General features: G+C 40.8%; 2 protein-coding genes across 2 annotated transcripts; both read left to right on the top strand.

The window, feature by feature from the left end:
* Positions 1–1,349: 1,349 nt before the first annotated feature.
* On the top strand, positions 1,350–11,180 carry Tsp_02713 (putative ZU5 domain protein). The gene is made up of 23 exons (XM_003378994.1): positions 1,350–1,355; positions 1,378–1,479; positions 1,549–1,647; positions 2,062–2,259; positions 2,555–2,740; positions 2,799–3,236; positions 3,295–3,450; positions 3,521–3,859; positions 3,925–4,128; positions 4,191–4,340; positions 4,404–4,601; positions 4,736–4,933; positions 5,159–5,342; positions 5,562–5,777; positions 6,444–6,678; positions 7,151–7,171; positions 7,478–7,863; positions 7,941–8,466; positions 8,599–8,953; positions 9,020–9,188; positions 10,386–10,495; positions 10,558–10,843; positions 10,975–11,180. The coding sequence occupies exons 1-23, from the start codon at positions 1,350–1,352 to the stop codon at positions 11,178–11,180; spliced, it is 4,968 nt and encodes a 1,655-aa protein (XP_003379042.1).
* Positions 11,181–11,562: 382 nt separating this feature from the next.
* Tsp_02712 (hypothetical protein) lies at positions 11,563–17,806 on the top strand. Its single transcript, XM_003378993.1, has 4 exons — positions 11,563–11,617; positions 11,753–17,455; positions 17,495–17,550; positions 17,762–17,806. The coding sequence occupies exons 1-4, from the start codon at positions 11,563–11,565 to the stop codon at positions 17,804–17,806; spliced, it is 5,859 nt and encodes a 1,952-aa protein (XP_003379041.1).
* Positions 17,807–18,210: the final 404 nt, after the last annotated feature.

Here is an 18,210-nt window from a genome sequence, read left to right as displayed (position 1 = left end):
AAAAACAGACTGCAGCAGTTGGTTGGTTGATTGGTTCACTTTAGAACTTTTCCAATTCTTTTCGTTTTCTATCATTTTCATTTTTCAATTGATTCATTGGTTATTGGAATTGTGTGTGCGTGTGTGTGCAGTGTTCGTTTGTCAAAGAAACACGCCACACATATATCCAGCATTGTTTAGCTTGGCGACAGCGGCAACTGTTGTTGCCAAATGATCTCCGCCGCAGGCGCGCCTGTACTTGACGATCACTTATAATCACGAATAACGCTAAAATTCGAACGAGCCGGGGGCTTGGGGAGCCAACTGCAAAACTCCTCACTAGCTACTAACTACCCTGTGGTTGAAAAAGTCAATCGACCTTTGCGTGAAATTTGTTTTTTACGACGAGTATTATTTTAAATCAAAAAAAATATGGTTACGAATTTGCCCGACGTTACGAGAACATCTGCCGTAAGTGTGAAGATATTTTTACATATTTATTATATGTATAGATGTATGTATTCTGCGTTTGAAAATTGTATTAATTGGCAAAAGTAACTTCAACGATTTTGTTTGTCGTTCGATTATATGCTCAGTCGACCCGACCGACTATTCTGCACTCACTTTAAGCTAAACTGAAATAAGTGACGTCGATTTTTAGTATGCTACGAGCGAGATTAGTGGAATGAGATGAAAATTGAATGAAATTTTCATTTCATTTTTCTATTCATCATGATTGATCTGTGCTCTATTTTGCTTTATTTCTTATTTTGCAATAGTTTTAGCTCTCTTCTTTTTTTCCTACATGGTTTGTTAGTTTAAATTTTAAAATGGCAGAAGGGTATTTTTCTTTCTTTCTCATTTCTGATCGTCAGATTGAATGAATCGCGTTGATTTGGTTTGTTTTGTTCGAATCGAAAGCGCTTATTTTTTAAAAGTCATCGTTTGCCGAGTTGCGACTCGCAACTTGCCGGCGATGTTCAGTTTTTCCATCACGCTGGAATTCAGGATATTGACGTCGTCGCACGTTGTTCCAGCATTGCATTGCCGGCGAGGAAATCCTCCGCCTTCTCTGCTTAAAATTAAGCCAATTCAACTTTTTCTCACCCGTCACTTCCTCCCGTTTGTGTAGCGTTGAAAATTTCAACTTCTCAAAAGCCCGTTTAAGCAGACGACGACCATTCGATTTATTTTGCATGGTCCGGCGGACTTGATGATCTTCAATCAGTAGTTAGTAGTGCTGCTGCCACTCTTGTCTTTTTCTTCTTTATTTAATCTGCCTTTTCTTTACAAAATTCTCTCTTTGCAAGATGTTTGCATTTCTTTAAAATAAATTCAATAAACCCTATCAAATGGACAACCTATTTATGATGCATGTAATTTGAATTATCTTTTAAGGATGAAAGCAGCGCTAGCTTTTTGCGAGCTGCTCGAGCTGGAAATTTGCCTGAACTGTTGGACTTGTTGAAAGCTGGTACGAACATCAATACTTGCAATGCGGTAAACTTTAAAGCATACTGATTTTTTTCTTAATTCATAATAATTTTGTTTTATTCGTTATTCTCGCAGAACGGTCTCAACGCGCTGCATATTGCTTCGAAAGAAGGCCACGCGGATGTGGTCGCCGAACTGCTCGCTCGCGGTGCCGATGTGGACGCAGCAACGAAAGTATTTTTCTTTTTTGTTTTTTTTTTCTTGATTGCATGTGAAATTTCATTTCCTCCAGTATGCATTGATTCTTTCCCGCGTATATTTGAAATTAATACACTTGATAATGCTTTATTGAGTGTTCTGTGATGTATGCTCGTGGGAATGGTTGTGAAATCCGTTGTGACATTTTGAATTTGTCATTTTATTGAACATTCATCTGCGGTTTATTGTTTAATTTGTTGTTTTCAGCTTCTCTCTAGAGCATTAGAAATTGAAAATTCCAACTTTTGCAATCAATTTTTTCCACAAATTATACCCAATTGATTTTTTCTTTCTTTGTTTTTTTTGATCGATTTATGTTCAACTGATGATATACAATTACTGAATGATCAGTTGATAATTAATGAATGTTGATTATTTCCACTTTTGCAGAAAGGGAATACCGCCCTTCACATAGCATCACTAGCTGGTCAGTTGCCGGTTGTTACGCTTTTGGTGGAACACAACGCGAATGTGAATGTGCAATCGCAGGACGGCTTCACGCCGTTGTACATGGCTGCACAGGAGAACCACGACAGAGTGGTCACATTTCTGCTTCAGCACGGCGCCAATCAGTCACTTGCTACTGAGGTGAGTTGATTTGCATGTTTCTGAGCATTGTTTGAAAATAATGTTAAACTTTATTTTTCACTTTATTTTCATTTCTTTATCACTTTATTGATGCTCAATTTTGGTTTTATCCATCATACTCGTTTTGTTCATTTGACAGGGGGGGTATTAAAGTATTATCTTTCATTGAAATGCAATCTACGATTGTTTTGTTTGTTACTTGGGTTTGTGATAGCAGCAGATGATGTGTTGTTCTTCAGTTTTTTTCGATGATTTAATGCACTGTTTATATTATATTACATTTTATTTATTTTAGGAGGGCTTTACTCCTTTGGCTGTAGCTTTGCAACAAGGACACGACAGAGTTGTAGCTATTTTACTTGAAAACGACACTCGTGGCCGAGTGAGATTGCCGGCGTTGCATATCGCCGCTAAGAAAGACGATACGAAAGCCGCCGCGCTGCTGCTACAAAGCGATCACAACCCAGACGTGACATCGAAAGTATACCGATGAATTTATGCCATTATTATTATTGCTATTGCTGTTGCTGTTGTTGCAGAGTGGATTCACGCCGTTGCACATTGCTGCTCACTATGGAAATGAAAATATGGCCAAGCTGTTGCTTGAAAAGGGGGCCAACGTCAATTTTTTGGCCCGGCACAACATCACCCCTTTGCATGTGGCATCGAAGTGGGGGCGAGCCAATTTGGTGTCCTTGCTTCTTGCCCACGGTGCCGTGATAGATTGTCGAACGAAAGATCTGCTGACGCCGCTTCACTGCGCCGCCCGATCTGGCCACGAACAAATTGTAGACTTGCTGTTGGAGAAAGGTGCCCCAATATCAGCCAAGTCGAAAAATGGTTTAGCACCACTACACAACGCCGCTCAAGGGGACCACGCCGACACCGCTAGAATTTTACTCTACCATCGTGCACCGGTCGACGAAGTTACCGTTGACTATTTGACAGCGTTGCACATAGCTGCTCATTATGGTCATGTAAGTTACTGAAACTTGTGATTGCTTGTTTGCTTATTTTTTTTTGCTTTTTTTCCAGGTTCGCACTGCGAAATTGCTGCTGGATCGCAATGCAGATCCAAACGCTCGAGCTTTGAACGGATTTACACCGCTTCATGTCGCTTGTAAGAAAAATCGCATCAAAGTAGTTGAACTCCTGTTGAAATATCAAGCTGCTCTGCAGGCTACCACAGAGGTGAGAAGAAAAATGGATTTTTTTTTCAATTTCATGATATAGTATTGTTAAATTTCATATTCAATTACAGTCAGGACTGACGCCTTTGCACGTGGCAGCATTTATGGGATGCATGAATATTGTCGTATATTTGATCCAACACGGTGCTCGTCCTGACGATACTACAGTGCACGGTGAAACTCCTCTGCATTTGGCAGCTCGTGCCTATCAGACGGATGTCGTACGCATTTTGTTGCGCAACGGCGCCACTGTTGACGCGGCTGCTCGAGAAGGCCAGACTCCGTTGCACATTGCTAGCCGTCTTGGCAACACTGATATCGTGATGTTGCTCTTGCAGCACGGCGCGAAAGTGGATGCTACCGCCAGAGACAATTACACCCCGTTGCATATTGCCGCCAAAGAAGGCCACGTAAATGTTTCATCTGTTTATTTTTTGCAGACAAATTTCAATGCAATTGTTGTTGGTTAATGTAGGAAGATGTGGTGACGATTTTGTTAGATCACAACGCGTCTTGTGATTTGAAAACTGGAAAAGGTTATTTGCCGATTCATCTTGCATCTAAGTATGGAAATTTGTCGGTAGTTCAAGCTTTGCTTGAAAAAGGAGCTGAAGTGGATGCCCAAGGCAAGAATCAAGTCACACCACTGCACGTGGCTGCTCATTACAATCATCAGCAGGTAGATTTTTGTTTGGCATTTGTTAGCTTTTGAAAGTATGACACAAGCAATTGGGTTTTCAGGTAGCGTTGCAGTTGCTCGAACACAACGCATCTCCGTTGGCGGCGGCGAAAAATGGTTTCACCCCTTTGCACATTGTGGCGAAGAAAAATCAAATGGATATTGCACCTGTACTGCTTGAATACCACGCCGATGTGGATGCTGAATCGAAGGTAAAGAAAAAGAAGAATGTTTTCATTAGCTTTGCAGTTGTAATAATAATAATAATAATTAAGGCCGGATTCACGCCGTTGCATTTGGCATCCGAAAACGGCCATGTGGAAATGGCAGCTTTCTTGATTGAAAATGGTTCAAACGTAAATGCTCAGGCAAAGAACGGCCTGACGCCAATGCACATGTGCGCTCAAAATGACCACGTCGAGGTAGCTCAGTTGTTGAAAGACAGTGGTGCAGAGTTGAATTTGCAGACGAAGGTAGAAGAAAAGGAAAAATTAATAAATATAATAAAGTGTGACGAAATGCGAGAAAATAATTTCGCATCTACTTATTACCTCCTATCTGCTTACGTGTTTGATGAATTAATTCATTGAATTCATATTTTTTCTAGTCTGGATACACACCGTTGCACGTGGCTTGTCACTTTGGTCAGATTAATATGGTTCGATTTTTGTTGGAGAATGGTGCCGACTTGAACATCGCCACTCTTCTCGGATACACACCTCTTCATCAGGCCGCACAACAAGGACATGGAATCATAGTGAAAATGTTGATTGATTATGGTGCCTCGCCAAATGCCCTCACTTCGGTAAGATTTGATTGTATCATCAAAATAGCAGCAGTTATAATAATAATAATGCATGCATGTACGGATGATGTGCAAGTTGTTGTCGTTTCATTTAAATTTTCTATTCGTTGACAAATTTGACGGTAGCATGAAAAAAATACTGTAGGTGTCTTTATTTAAAAAATGTATCTATTTATTGTAAAAGCATTTTTTTACATTTAATTTTTTATTTGTCTGTGCAAACAGACTGGACAAACACCGCTTGCTATAGCTCAAAAATTGGGCTATGTAAGTGTGGTGGAGACGTTGCGTACAGTAACCGAAACGACCATCATCACCGAGACGACGACAATTACTGAAGAACGTTACAAAGTCCAATCACCGGAAACAATGCAAGAGACATTTATATCTGAATCAGAAGACGAAGGAGGTATGCGCAAAAATATGCAGATGTTTTTGACATGTGTAATATGTAGGCATTTTTTGACTGACAGATATTTTCTATCAAGTTTTCATTTTTTGGCATGCATTTACAGCATTTTTTGCTTCTTTTTGAAACTTGTTTGTTTTGTTTGCTTGCGTGTATCTGTGTGTGTGTGTTTGTGTGCGTGTGCGTGTTTGTGCATTTTTGTTTGTTTCCTGCATGTAGACGAAACGCTCAATACGAATGAGTTGGACAATTTGTTGAATCGAGGGGCGTTGTCTACTTTGAGCAATTTGCACGTCAACTCTGGTACGCTTTTGATGGACACCGCGACTTCGGGACAGCTTGCCTATAGTCCATCTGCGATGTCCAACGATTTTGACAGTGGTTTATTGAAGCGCAGACCTGCCGGTGACGGTATCAGTCATTTGCGCTATACAGGTAGCTTTTTTTTTGATGCTTTAGTTTTCATTCTAATTATTATGTTCTTTACTTTTTGAAAATTAGAAAAAGCAAATTTCAAGAAAAACATGATTCATTTATTAATTTATTTTATTATTTTGAGTTTCCTACAAAAAATTCCTATTGATAATTTGTGATGGATGAATCATTCATTCATTGATCACGTTGTTTTCTTCTTCTTTGATTGCAACTAGCAGTTTTAGAGTTATAGTTGATTGGTTGGTTATTGATAAAAGAATGTCTGTTTGTAAAATAAGGGGCATATTTTACGGTATTTGATATGTTCATATTTCAGAGAAAAAGGTAGGGAAAAAAAATTTTTTTCAAGTTCCATTGAGAATTTAATAAAATTGTGAACCAACCGCTAGGAAAGCGGGGTTAGCTTGCTTTCTGTCTCATTCATGTCAAAATCGCAGCCTTGTTGCATTCAGCTAGCTTGTTTTTGTTTGTTGTTGTTGCTATTGTGTCATTTTTTTATTTTAATTTCTTGCATGTTTCTCATTACTGTTGCTCTTTTACTTTGCTTTTACAGTTTACCGTCTCTTTCTGTCTGTCTGGTCATTCAGTGAAAAATAAGCAAGCGAATGGTTTTTTCACTGTTTTATTATTATTTTTTATTTATTCTTTTTTATTGATAACTTTCAGATGATGCGGCAATGGTAGGATCGACATCTTTCGAGAATGAGATCCACCGTAATATTGATTTGCAAGAAGATTTGCTTCCAATGGACAAGTCGATGGAAGCGGAACAGTTGCAGTTGGAAAATTTGATCAAGAAAGTACAACAGCAGCCGTTCACACCAAGTAGCACCGACTACGGGTTCGATATTCATCTTGCGCCCGACAATATCGACGTGGTCCGTTCAGCTTTGCATTCTGGGTAAGGGAACTTTTTATTTATTTATTTATTTATTTATTTATTTGTTTGTTTGTTGGCTTTTATTATATATTCTACTGCTAAATAACACAGTTACTACTAATTGACTGATTGTTGAAATTTTGCAAATTAATTTTTTTTTATCGAAATAGTTTCATTTCTGTTATTTTACATTGCTGTTCATTTGTTTTGTCTTTTAAAAATTGATTTAAGCCCCATTGTTGAGCTAAAGTAAAAAAAGGCAACAAGCACGTCGTCACAGTATGTTTGCTTTTTTGTTGAATAGCAGCGAGCGATAGGTCCGATCCACATTAATCGATATAATAATATGTATTTATTAATGGTTTCGTTTGTTGTACTTTATTTTCGCAGTTTGATTATTTTTGTATTTGCTAATGTGAAATGCTAAATAACGAGTTGATACATTTTTCCCGTGTCATGTTTACTAACGTTGTTCTTTTTGTTAACGTTACAGGAAGCTGATGACATGGAAAAGGTAAATGGAAAATTTTCATTCTTCTTGTTGTAGTAGTAGTCCATTTTTTTTTATTTCACCATTTTTTCGTGTGGTAATTTTCATGTTGTTCACTTGTTAGAATGGTTATTGTTGTCAGTTGTTGAGATTTTAATAGTAATGCGGTGATGGTATTATTGTTGTTTGTGGTTCTTGTTTTTCGTATTTTCTGTGGGTTATATTTATATGGTGATTTTATTTTTTGCGTTGTTGTTTTTGATATGAGTCATCATATCAATAATGTAATATAGTTTTTGAAATTATTGCATTTGTTGTTATTCTGTTCAGCTTTTTGGTATCGTTTTTGGTGGATGCAAGGGGCGGAGCGATGCGCGGTTGCCGCCATTCTGGCGTGCGCGTCATCATTCCACCTCGCAAAGCTCCGATGCCGATGCGAATAACGTGTCGCTATTTGCGTCGTGAAAAGTTGATCCATCCTCCGCCGTTGAACGAGGGAGAGGCGTTGGCGTCGCGCATTTTGGAAATGGGACCCGCCGGTGCCAAATTTCTCGGACCCGTCATTATTGAAGTGCCGCATTTTGCCTCGTTGCGCGGCCGTGAACGTGAAATTGTCATTCTGCGTTCCGAGAACGGTGAACATTGGAAAGAGCACTCGCTGGAGGCTACCGAAGATGCCGTGCAGGAAGTGCTCAACGAAAGCTTTGATCCGGAAGGTTTGCAATTTTCCATTTTTTACATTTCTGCACGTGCAATTTTTATTCGTTCTTCTTTTTCTTTTTGCAAATTCTAGAATTGAGTCAACTTGATGATCTGAACACCACGAGAATCACGCGCATTTTGTCGAGCGACTTTCCGCAATATTTCGCACTGGTGACGCGTATCCGGCAAGAGGTGCATGCTGTTGGACCGGAAGGCGGCATGATCGCTTCCACCGTCGTGCCCCAGGTCCAGGCTTTGTTCCCGGAAGGTGCACTGACGAAGACGATCAAAGTGAGTCTTCAAGCGCACGGCATTCCGCAAGATTTGGTGACAAAATTGCACGGCAATCGAGTGGCAGTGAGTCCCATTGTCACGGTGGAACCACGCCGGCGCAAGTTCCACAAGCCGATCACCCTCTGCATCCCGTTGCCGCAGTCGACCAACAAAGGCATGATCACTCAGTACTCGGCCCAGACCGGCCAAGACCCACCCACGCTCCGTCTGCTTTGCAGTATTACTGGTGGCACGGCAGCTGCCAAGTGGGAGGACATTACCGGCACTACTCAGTTGACATTCAGCAACGATAACGTTTCATTCACTACAACCGTCTCCGCAAGGTAATGGAAAATGGATGATATTTTTTTTTGATGAAGTTGCTTTTTGTTTTTCTCTCTGTATTGCTTCGACGAGACAGATGGAGGAGGGAATTGGAATAGAATCATCATCTCTATTTTTCTTTTTTTCTACAGATTCTGGCTGATGGATTGTCAAACGCCGCGCGAATCGGCTCGAATGGCTCAAGAAATTTACAACGAAGGTATTGTGGTACCGTACATGGCGAAGTTTATCGTTTTTGCTCGGCGTCCGCATCCAAACGAAGGACAGCTCAGGTTGTTTTGCGTTACCGATGACAAAGAGGACAAAACTTTGGAACGCCAAGAACACTACAAAGAGATTGCGAAAAGTCGCGATGTCGAGGTGCTTGCCAGTCGATTTCAGCATCTCGAATTTGCCGGCAATTTGATTCCAGTAACCAAATCTGGTGAACAGCTCAGTCTTCGTTTCATACCTTTCCAAGAGAATCGCTTGATGTTTTTGATGAAGGTAGTTTGTTTCAAAAAAAAACTTACAAATTTAAAACCTTTTTTCAAAATGTTTTCTTTTGTTCAGTTGAGAGATTTCGATGATCCGGATGCATCAGCCACTGGTCGATTGGCTATCATGCGTGAGCCGAAGCAGCGAGCGGAAGCATTGCCACCCCAGCATCCAATTTGCACTCTTGCGATCACACTGCCTGCGTATTCGGCTACCTCCGGTTCAGATACTCTGATTGCTCAGCGTGAGTTTTTATTTTTTTTATTTTTTTGATCGAATTCTAAATTGAACTATTATTGTTGTTGAATGAAAGAAATTGCGTTTTAAAATATATAAGTTTAAAAAAATTGAATCTGTTATTAATGGCAAACGATCGATTGTTGTTACGTTTCTTTTGTCGGGCAGTTGTTACAAAGTTTAAACTGTTCTTCTAATTTGTGCATCTTGCGTTATAGCGCACTTACACAATATGTAAAGTAAAGCAGGTAAAGTATGGAAGTTTTTTTTTCTGTTATTTAATTCAACTATCATAACTTTCCTATTATGTCTTTCGAGTTTTATGTTCAGCAGACATTTATCAGTGATAAGTAGATAGATGGGTATTATATGGCAGTGAATAGAATAGTATTTATGAATTATTATTTGTTACGATGTGTTATACAATATTTGGTAATTGCAAATATGCAAAGTGAAATTATCATTTAGATTTCGAATATTGTTACAGGAAGAAGTGATGTAAAAACTTGTACATTGATTTGTACATTTGATATTCTTAAATAAATAAATAAATAAATATATCTGTATATATGTATATATTAACCCTTTCAGAATTGCTTTACTAACCTGATAACCTGACATCGTGCCTAATTGATGCCGAAATTCTGGATTGGTTGAAAAAAAATGACATTGCATGTGAATTTGTTGAACATGGGGATGTGTTGATTTAATTGTCATTTTTCACTGTGGCTATGGAACTTTAATTGCAATAATGATTATTATATTATACGAATAGTGACATGACTTTTTATGGTCTAAAGAGTTGCAAAATTTACACAACAGTGACTTTTACTTGAGTGGTGTGGTATTATAATTATTATTTATGGTAAAATAATTGCCAATAAATAATGAATATGATTCGGAACAAAGTTGTGTTGATTTTGAAATCAGAGAAAGTTTGCATTTGTGTATTTTTTGTTGTGCCTGCAGACTTTTGCTGATAGCCAAAAATTCATTAATAAATAGCTACTGCGCCTATTTGTTTTTATCATCGGGTCTCCAAAAGTGACATGTTCTAAAGAAATATGAATATGTATATATACATATATATATATATATATATATATATGTTGATTGCAGTGTTTTTAAGGAAAATTCACCTGCACGCAGACAAAATGAAACAGTACTCTGTTTAATGTGAAGAATTTTTTTGCTTATTTTTCAGATGAGCAGAAAGTACTGCAATTGGCTGAAGCTGTGGAAAAGCCCAACGTGTACACTGCATCTCGAGATTCAGATACGATGTACAACGGTGTAGCGTTTCGTAGAATAGAAGTATCATTCATTTTTTGAAGCAACTGTTGTCTGTTTTTATCTGCTGTCTTATTTGTATATAGGTGCCTGTGAGCTATGCCAACGTCGAACAACACACCAATGGTATAATGAGTACGCATTATAAGTTTTATTTTTTCCGAAATTGTGATGAATTGAATCTGGTTATTCTAGAACCGAAAATTGATCAGAGCCGAGTTGTTGAAGAAGAGGTTGTGATTTCACCGACGCGATTTGGAGAAATATCATTAGCGGAACAACCACAGCGCCAGTTGCGCAAGGCGTCAGATCATCTTGAAGAAGTGACGGGCGTCGGCTTTGCTCAATCACCGCCGCTATCAGAAATTGCGGGTAAGTCCGTGCATTAACGTGCTCATAAATTGCGCACAAACACACGCAACGAGTAAATAAGAATAAAAATTTAACGCACATCAATCAGTATAAAAATGAATATCTATTTTTTGTCACATTAATTTTTCTAGTTGCACAAATGAAAGAGCCAGTTGCCGTTGATGCGGCAACACCGCCCGTTATTGATGATTTATCTGGAATAGATGGCCGTTCTGTTATTACACACATGCCGGACAGTTTGGGGAGCTCTGTCGGCAGTTCAGAGCAAAGTGACGACACGATCATTTGTAGACCAGAAGCCGACGATACAGATGCAGTTATTAGAGGTGCGCATTGAAATGCTTCATCGCTATGTCGCACCACATTCTTGTTTTCTTTATGAATGAATGCTCCTTGTCATTTCTCTCAGGCACGCAGCATGCACCGCTTGTTTGCCGTTATCCTTCGTAAATTAGTTTTTACAATCTTTTATGCATAATCATATATTTTATTCATTTAAATAATAACTAAATGTATAACAATAATAATAATAATTTTAATTTTAATAATACAGTAATAATGATAATAACATTAATTAATAATATGATATTTTATTCAATCTGCTTATTATTTATTTTCTCATCCTGCCTCAAAACCGCTATGTCGCCTTTGTCGAGACGCTTGCTTTATTTTGTTTTTCTTTCCAAAAACGCGCTTTCTGATACTTTTCATTACACTATATGAAAAAGAGCTCAGTCGAATTTTTTTTCGATAAACTTTGTTATTACCACTCTGGTTAGCTGCCGCTATTTGCTTTATTTTTACTGGGGTGCTTTGCGGTGTGTCTTTCCCGCTTATCACTGTCTGCTCTGCGTTTTACCTTTTTGTTTTTTTCTGTGTGCTGTTTGTTCACTTAGATTAATGTTGCAGCTGTTAATAAAGCGTATCCTGTGTATGCAGGTGATCGTTTGCTGTACGATGAGCAACCGGCGATCAGCTTGCCGCCGAAAGACCTTCGCTTAGATTTGAAAGGCAACCAATCGTTTGAGGTGACCAACGTGCACAGTGTATCGGAACCGTGTCCAATTCGGGTTCTACTCGGCGGTCGGAAGCCGGATGACAGGCTTTCGGCAGAAAGTGAGACGACGAGCACGTATGAAAGTTGTGCTGCTGAACCGATGACCGTCGACAAGCTGGCTTACGATCGTGGCAGCAGTGGATTGAGTCCGCTGCAGGCTGAAGAGTGGGTTAGCGTTGCGACGAGCCAGAGTTCATCTCCGACGACTGCTCTTTTGTCAGACAGAGAACCACCGTTCAGTAGAGCTGAAATTACAGCAAGCGACATCAGTTTGCCATATCAAACTACGGCATCGTTGATCGTTGATGATGTTCAGCAACGGCAACAGCAATCCCTCTTACCAACAAAGCATGAGCTTGAGCGCATGAGCCAAACTAAATCCGATGCAATTTCTGTCAGTAGTGTTGGTCGGTTGGCATATCGAGACGATGGAATTGAGCCTGAGCCAGATTTGAACGAGCCAGTCTCTTATCTTGATCAGTACGCATCTTATGAAGAAAATGCGAGAAATCTATCTAGCGATGTGAAAACACCAACCGTTTCCAAGCGGGCTTCTTTGCCACGTGAAGAAAAATTACTTTTCAAAGACAGCAACTTGGAAGATTTGGAAACCGTCGATCCCAGCTTGTCTTACATGGAACAGTACCACAAGTATGAATTGTCGACTGTAGCTAGAGATTCTTTAAGCAGCAGACCGGTGACTTCGTCGCTGCCAGTTGCAGCTGCTGAAGCGACGGGTTCTTTGTTCTACAAGGACAGTTGTTTAGAAGAGGAGGATCACGTTGAACCTGGTGTCTCCTACTTGGAGCAGTACAAACAGCACGAAGCACGAACTACTGCTGCAAGGCAGTTGGAACCAAGCAGTTCACTTACTTACGAAGACAGTGACTTACAAGTGCCGGATCACGCCGATACCAGTGCATTGAATCTAGAGCACAGCGAACAACTTGAGGCCACGCGTGAATATCCGGTGACAAAACTGAAACCGATCTTAAGTGAAGGTGGTACGCTGCCGATTAAAGAGGGCACGCTAGTCTACGAGGGTAGTTTCGAAGTGGGGAAGCAGGAATTGGAAAAACCTAATGCGCAACTGATTGCAAGCTTAAGTTCTTTGAAAGAATCTGACACTTATCAGAAACCTGACACGGATAGTTCACTCACTCGAGCACCACGGTTGAGTCACGAAACGAGGACCACCACTGGTCCTCTGATTTATCAGGAGACAAGTTTAGAGCCCGTGCTGCAGACAGATCCGAATTTGTCCTATTTAGACGAGTATCACCGGTATGAGTCATCTTTGAAAGAAAAAAGAAGTCCATCATTGTTGAGTGAAGAGAAAACTTCAAGCAGTGCACAAAAATTGACAATGGACACTGGTTCCTTGGTGTATCAGGATAGTTCTGTGGAACAGTTTCAGCAAACTGATCCGAATTTGTCTTATTTGGAAGAGTATAATCAACATGAGAAGTCGTTGAAAAAGGCAGGTCCATTCCAGCATATGATGAGTTCCAGTGGAATGGTAAAAAAATGGACCAGTTTTTCCAGTGAAGCAGATACTCCTGGTAGTTTGACTTACCGGGACGATTCTTTGGAAACTGTTGAACGAATCGAACCTGTCGTTTCATACTTGGAGGAGTACCGCCAGCATGAGGTTGTCTGTGATAAACCTGAATCGTCGTCGTTCAGCTCAGTTACTGATAAATCTCCATCGTCAGCGGAAAACGAAAATGCGCACATTACACCGTTGGTTTATCGTGAAAGCTGTTTGGAAGCTACTGAAGAACAACCTGATCTCAGCGTGTCATACTTAGAACAGTACCACCAGTATGAACAGTCTTTGACAGGAGGTCCTTCTGTGAAAGCAGATGCAAAGAGAATGCCAATCCACAGTGGTGAACGTGAAATTCCTGGCAGTTTGACTTACCGGGACGATTCTTTGGAAACTGTTGAACGAATCGAGCCTGTCGTTTCATACTTGGAGGAGTACCGCCAGCATGAGGTGGTCTGTGATAAACCTGAATCGTCGTCGTTCAGCTCAGTTACTGATAAATCTCCATCGTCAACGGAAAACGAAAATGCACTCATTACACCGTTGGTTTATCGTGAGAGCTGTTTAGAAGCAACTGAAGAACAACCTGATCTCAACGTGTCATACTTAGAGCAATACCACCAGTATGAACAGTCTTTGACAGGAGATCCTTCTGTGAAGACAGATGCAAAGCGAATGTCAATCCACAGCGGTGAAGGTGAAATTCCTGGCAGTTTGACTTACGAAGGAGATCATTTGGAACCTGTCGATCAAATCGAACCAATTGTTTCTTACTTGGAAGAGTATCACAAGCATGAATCGATGGGAGCGAAAACTGTCCCTCCGTTAAGTTCTACGTCGACGTCATCGAACGAGCAAAGCGTGTTGCCAGCTGGTCAGTTGATTTACCAAGAAAGTTGTTTGGAAGCAACCGATAAACAACCTGACTTGAGTGTGTCTTATTTGGAACAGTATGATCAGTTTGAAAAGTCTTTAAAAGGAAGAAGTGTACCTGCTATGAGTGCGTTTGCAAAAAAATCACCTAGTCTCAGCAGTGAATGCGAGGTTCCAGGCAGCTTGATTTACCAAGAGAGTTCTGTTGAATCGGTTGATCGAACCGACCCAATGGTATCATCTTATTTGGACGAGTATTGTCTTTACGAGAATGCCTCAAAGCAAGTTCCTTTGGCAGCGAGTTCAAACATTCAGAAATCACTGGTCGAGAAAGATGCTGTGCATACTGGTCCATTGTTTTACCAAGAAAGTGTTTTGGAACCAGTTGAACAGCAGCAGCATGACCAAAGAATGTCTATCTTGGAACAGTATGATGATTATGAATTATCTTTGAAGCCTGCCGGTGAAACAACGGCAAGAGTTGTGACAGAGCGCTCAGCATCTTTGCATGAAGAAGATGCAAAAATTGACCCATTGTCCCACAAGGAAAGCTCTCTGGAGCCGGTGGATGTGAGCTGCTCTGCCTTGGGCTACCATGTATCACAGGATGATGAGAGTCAGGACAATTTGAAAAAGGATGTTCCGATGGGAGATGCACCAGCAGTGGCGAGTAAATTGCCAAGCTCTGGCGAAATAGCTCATTTGGCATACGAAGATAATGAATGCTTGCAACCGATGGAAATAACTGATCCAAACCTGTCCTATTTGGAACAGTATGAAGAATATGAATCGTCAACTGTGAAGGTTATTCCTGCGGCAGCCGAAGTTGGAAAGTTGTCCAGCTTTGACAAAGACGTCGTTGCTGCTGGACTTTTGACTTTTGAGGAAAATGGCTTGGAGCCGATGGTTCAAATGGACCCCACTGTATCCTACCTTGTAGAGTATGAGCAGTTTGAGAAAAATTTGAAGGGTGGTGGTAGCTCAGCGGAAAGTGCATTTGTTAAATTGCCCAGTTTTGAGCGTGAAATTGTTCTTGCTGAGCCGTTGTCGTATAGATACAGTAGTTTGGAGCAAGTGGATTCTGCTGAACCAAATGTCTCTTACCTGGAACAGTATCGTGAATATGAGAAATCTTTGAAGAAAAAAGACATTCCATTTGTCAGCACATTTGCGCATTCGGCTAGCTTTAGTCAAGGTGTTCCAAGTTCACCGTCATCATCGTTGACGTATCATGATAGTGGCTTGGATGAATCTGAACGTTGTTTTGTTGAAGGTGATGTTGTTGAAGGATTGGAACTTTATGAAAAAGAAGTTGAAACTTCTTCTTCAATAGTAAAACCATCTGATTCTAATGACGACACGGCCCAGTTCAGATCTTTGTCCTATAAAGAAGATGGTGGTTTGCAAGATGTGGACAAAGTTGATCCGCATGTATCTTACCTGGAACAGTACAGACAGTATGAGTCAAGCATGATAACAAGCAGAGCCGGAACAGATCATACAGCAACGGCGCAGTTGAATGTCACAGCGCCGTCTGCTTCTCTAGTGTATAAGGAAAGTAGCTTAGTTGAGCCTGATCAAACAAGCAGCGCTGATGTGAACATCAGACAGTATCAACAGAAGCATGATTTGTTGCCAGAGGAACTTGACAGATTTCCCAGACAATTAATGGACAGTTCAATTCAGCCGACGAAACCATTTTCATCTGCTCTGACTTACAATGATCCAGGCCTAGAAGAAACGGCCGACACTGACATGGCGTTGTCATATTTAAAACAGTATGATGAACATGAAGCAAGTTTGAAAAAGGACGACGTGATTTTGCAACGAGCTGCAGAAGACAGATTTGATTCTAGCAGTGCGTTGGTTTACAAGGACAGTGGTTTGGAAAAAGTAGCACAGCCTGTTGAAGGAGACGTGTCTTATTTGGAATTGTATGAACAACACGAAGCTAATTTGAAGAAAAAAGGGAGTGACGGAGTTGCGCAACTCCACGGCGACGAAGATGTCATTCCAGTTGAGGCGTTAGTGTACAACGATAGTGGCTTGGATGAGGTAGTCGCTGATCAAAATGTATCCTATCTCGACCAGTATCAGCAGGAGGTTCCATCAGGTAAGAAGTCCAGTTCCATTAAAGTGCTTTTGGATCTTTGGAATACTACTACCAAAGCAGTGTCTTCTGGCTACTCTTCGGCTGGTCAAGCCGACGCCGAAGCAAAAGTACCCGCAACGGATGTTCTGCTGTCGAAAACATCAGAGAGCTCAGTGGAGGAGGTGATTCCGTCCAGCAGTTGTTTGACATACAAAGACAGTTCGTTGGACGAAATGGAGAATGTCGACCCTGGCACGTCTTACATGGAGCAATATCATCAGTATGAAGCATCGTCGTTGAAGAAACCCGGCACGAAATCACCACCCGTTTCCCGCGAAATTCCTACTTCTTCAAGTTCGATCAGTTATCAGGAGAGCAATGTTGAAAAATCAAATCTGACTGAAGATGTCAAGCCTTTCGCTGCAGCAGATAGTTTGTCACCTGGGGTGATTGTTGTTGAAGAAGATTCACCTGGAAGAGATGTATCTCTGAGTTATACGCCGAGTAGTTTAGATGAAGTGACTGAGGGTGTGGTTTCAATGGAGCCATCAGTGTCGTCAGCCATCACAGACAGACGCGTCAGTTACGAAACTGTACCGGTGGGCCAACAGCGAACTGCTGCGGTTGTTCTCGACAAGCCCGGTGAATTGATTTACCGCGACAGTGGTGTGAATGAATTTGAAGCAGATAACGGTGACGCCAGTGATGGACATCGTTCTTCAACCCAAGTGGTGCGCCGAGTGGTACACTTTGTTGAACCTGGTGGCCGTGGCCGTACGGATTCTGATCTTCCAGATCTTATCAGTACGCATTCGGATGTTTGGATCCAAGAAGGCGGACGTCTGTTGGAAAACGTGAACGAAGTCACTTTGAATGTGGAAGTGCGCCGTGGCCAGGATTCGGGTGAATTTGTGATTACAATGCCAGAAAGAAAGCCATTGCCATGGGAAATGGAACCTCTGAAGCCGGAACATCAGACTGTGCAGGATAAGAAGGAACAGGATAATGAGAAGAACAGAGTTTCGTCGAGTGCAGAAAACGGTGAGTCGTTGTTATATTGATTTTATAATATATTTGAAGTGAGCAGTACGAAATTTGAAGTGTGTTACGAACCCTCTTCCGGTGAAAGATCGCCGGTGTATAATTGTCATGTACATGTGTAGAATTTTAGAAATTTTTGCTTTTTTTTGTTTGCTTTTTGCCTGTGCGTTGCCAGTTTATTCTTATGAGAGGAAAGCAACAGAGTGTTTTGGTAATTTTATCGGCAACAGATTCTCATTTACCTAGCTCATGTAAGTAGCATTGAGTTATCGAGGAGATTTTTACAAGTTTATTGTTATTCTTCAGTGGTTGGCTTTTTTCATGGCCCTTTCAACTCAGAGTAATGAATAATCATCAGCAACGGGAGTTGGGCACAGCTGTGCCACTTCAGTTTTAAGTTCTCTTTGAGCTGCAGCATTTACTTGATGATTATGATGACCTCTCAGTTACTGAGAGAATGGAAGTGTGTGATATATAGATAGAATCAGTGGAGAGAGTGTGTGCGCGCTCGTTCGCGCGTTTGCCTATGTGTGTTTGCTTTTTGAATGCGAAAATATGTTTGAATTACTGCTTGCCTGGCGTGTGTCACTACTGACTGCTGCTTATCAGAAATAAAGACAGACAACTAGGGGGGGGGGATGGAGAGGAGGGGAATGAATTTGCTGCCACGGTATTGAAAGAAATGGTGTTTGTTTATAATTTTTTTGCCTGCGATTTTTGTCTTGCAGTTGTTGAAAGCGGCTTTATCTCTTTCC

This window comes from Trichinella spiralis (assembly GCF_000181795.1).
Source record: "Trichinella spiralis strain ISS 195 chromosome Unknown Scfld2, whole genome shotgun sequence".
NCBI classification, from domain to species: Eukaryota; Metazoa; Nematoda; class Enoplea; order Trichinellida; family Trichinellidae; genus Trichinella; species Trichinella spiralis.
Note: the sequence above shows the minus strand (reverse complement) of the source record. Positions and strands in the feature narration are given on the sequence as shown.

Excerpts from the sequence above, each read along its gene's own strand:
- Tsp_02713 (XM_003378994.1), top strand. Across the intron at positions 4,602-4,735 it reads AGTTGAATTTGCAGACGAAG|TCTGGATACACACCGTTGCA; the intron begins GTAGAAGAAAAG and ends TATTTTTTCTAG. Across the intron at positions 5,343-5,561 it reads TGAATCAGAAGACGAAGGAG|ACGAAACGCTCAATACGAAT; the intron begins GTATGCGCAAAA and ends TCCTGCATGTAG.
- Tsp_02712 (XM_003378993.1), top strand. The coding sequence starts at position 11,563 with ATGAAAAAGAGCTCAGTCGAATTTTTTTTCGATAAACTTTGTTATTAC. Across the intron at positions 11,618-11,752 it reads ACTTTGTTATTACCACTCTG|CTGTTAATAAAGCGTATCCT; the intron begins GTTAGCTGCCGC and ends TTAATGTTGCAG. Across the intron at positions 17,551-17,761 it reads CTTCCGGTGAAAGATCGCCG|TGGTTGGCTTTTTTCATGGC; the intron begins GTGTATAATTGT and ends GTTATTCTTCAG.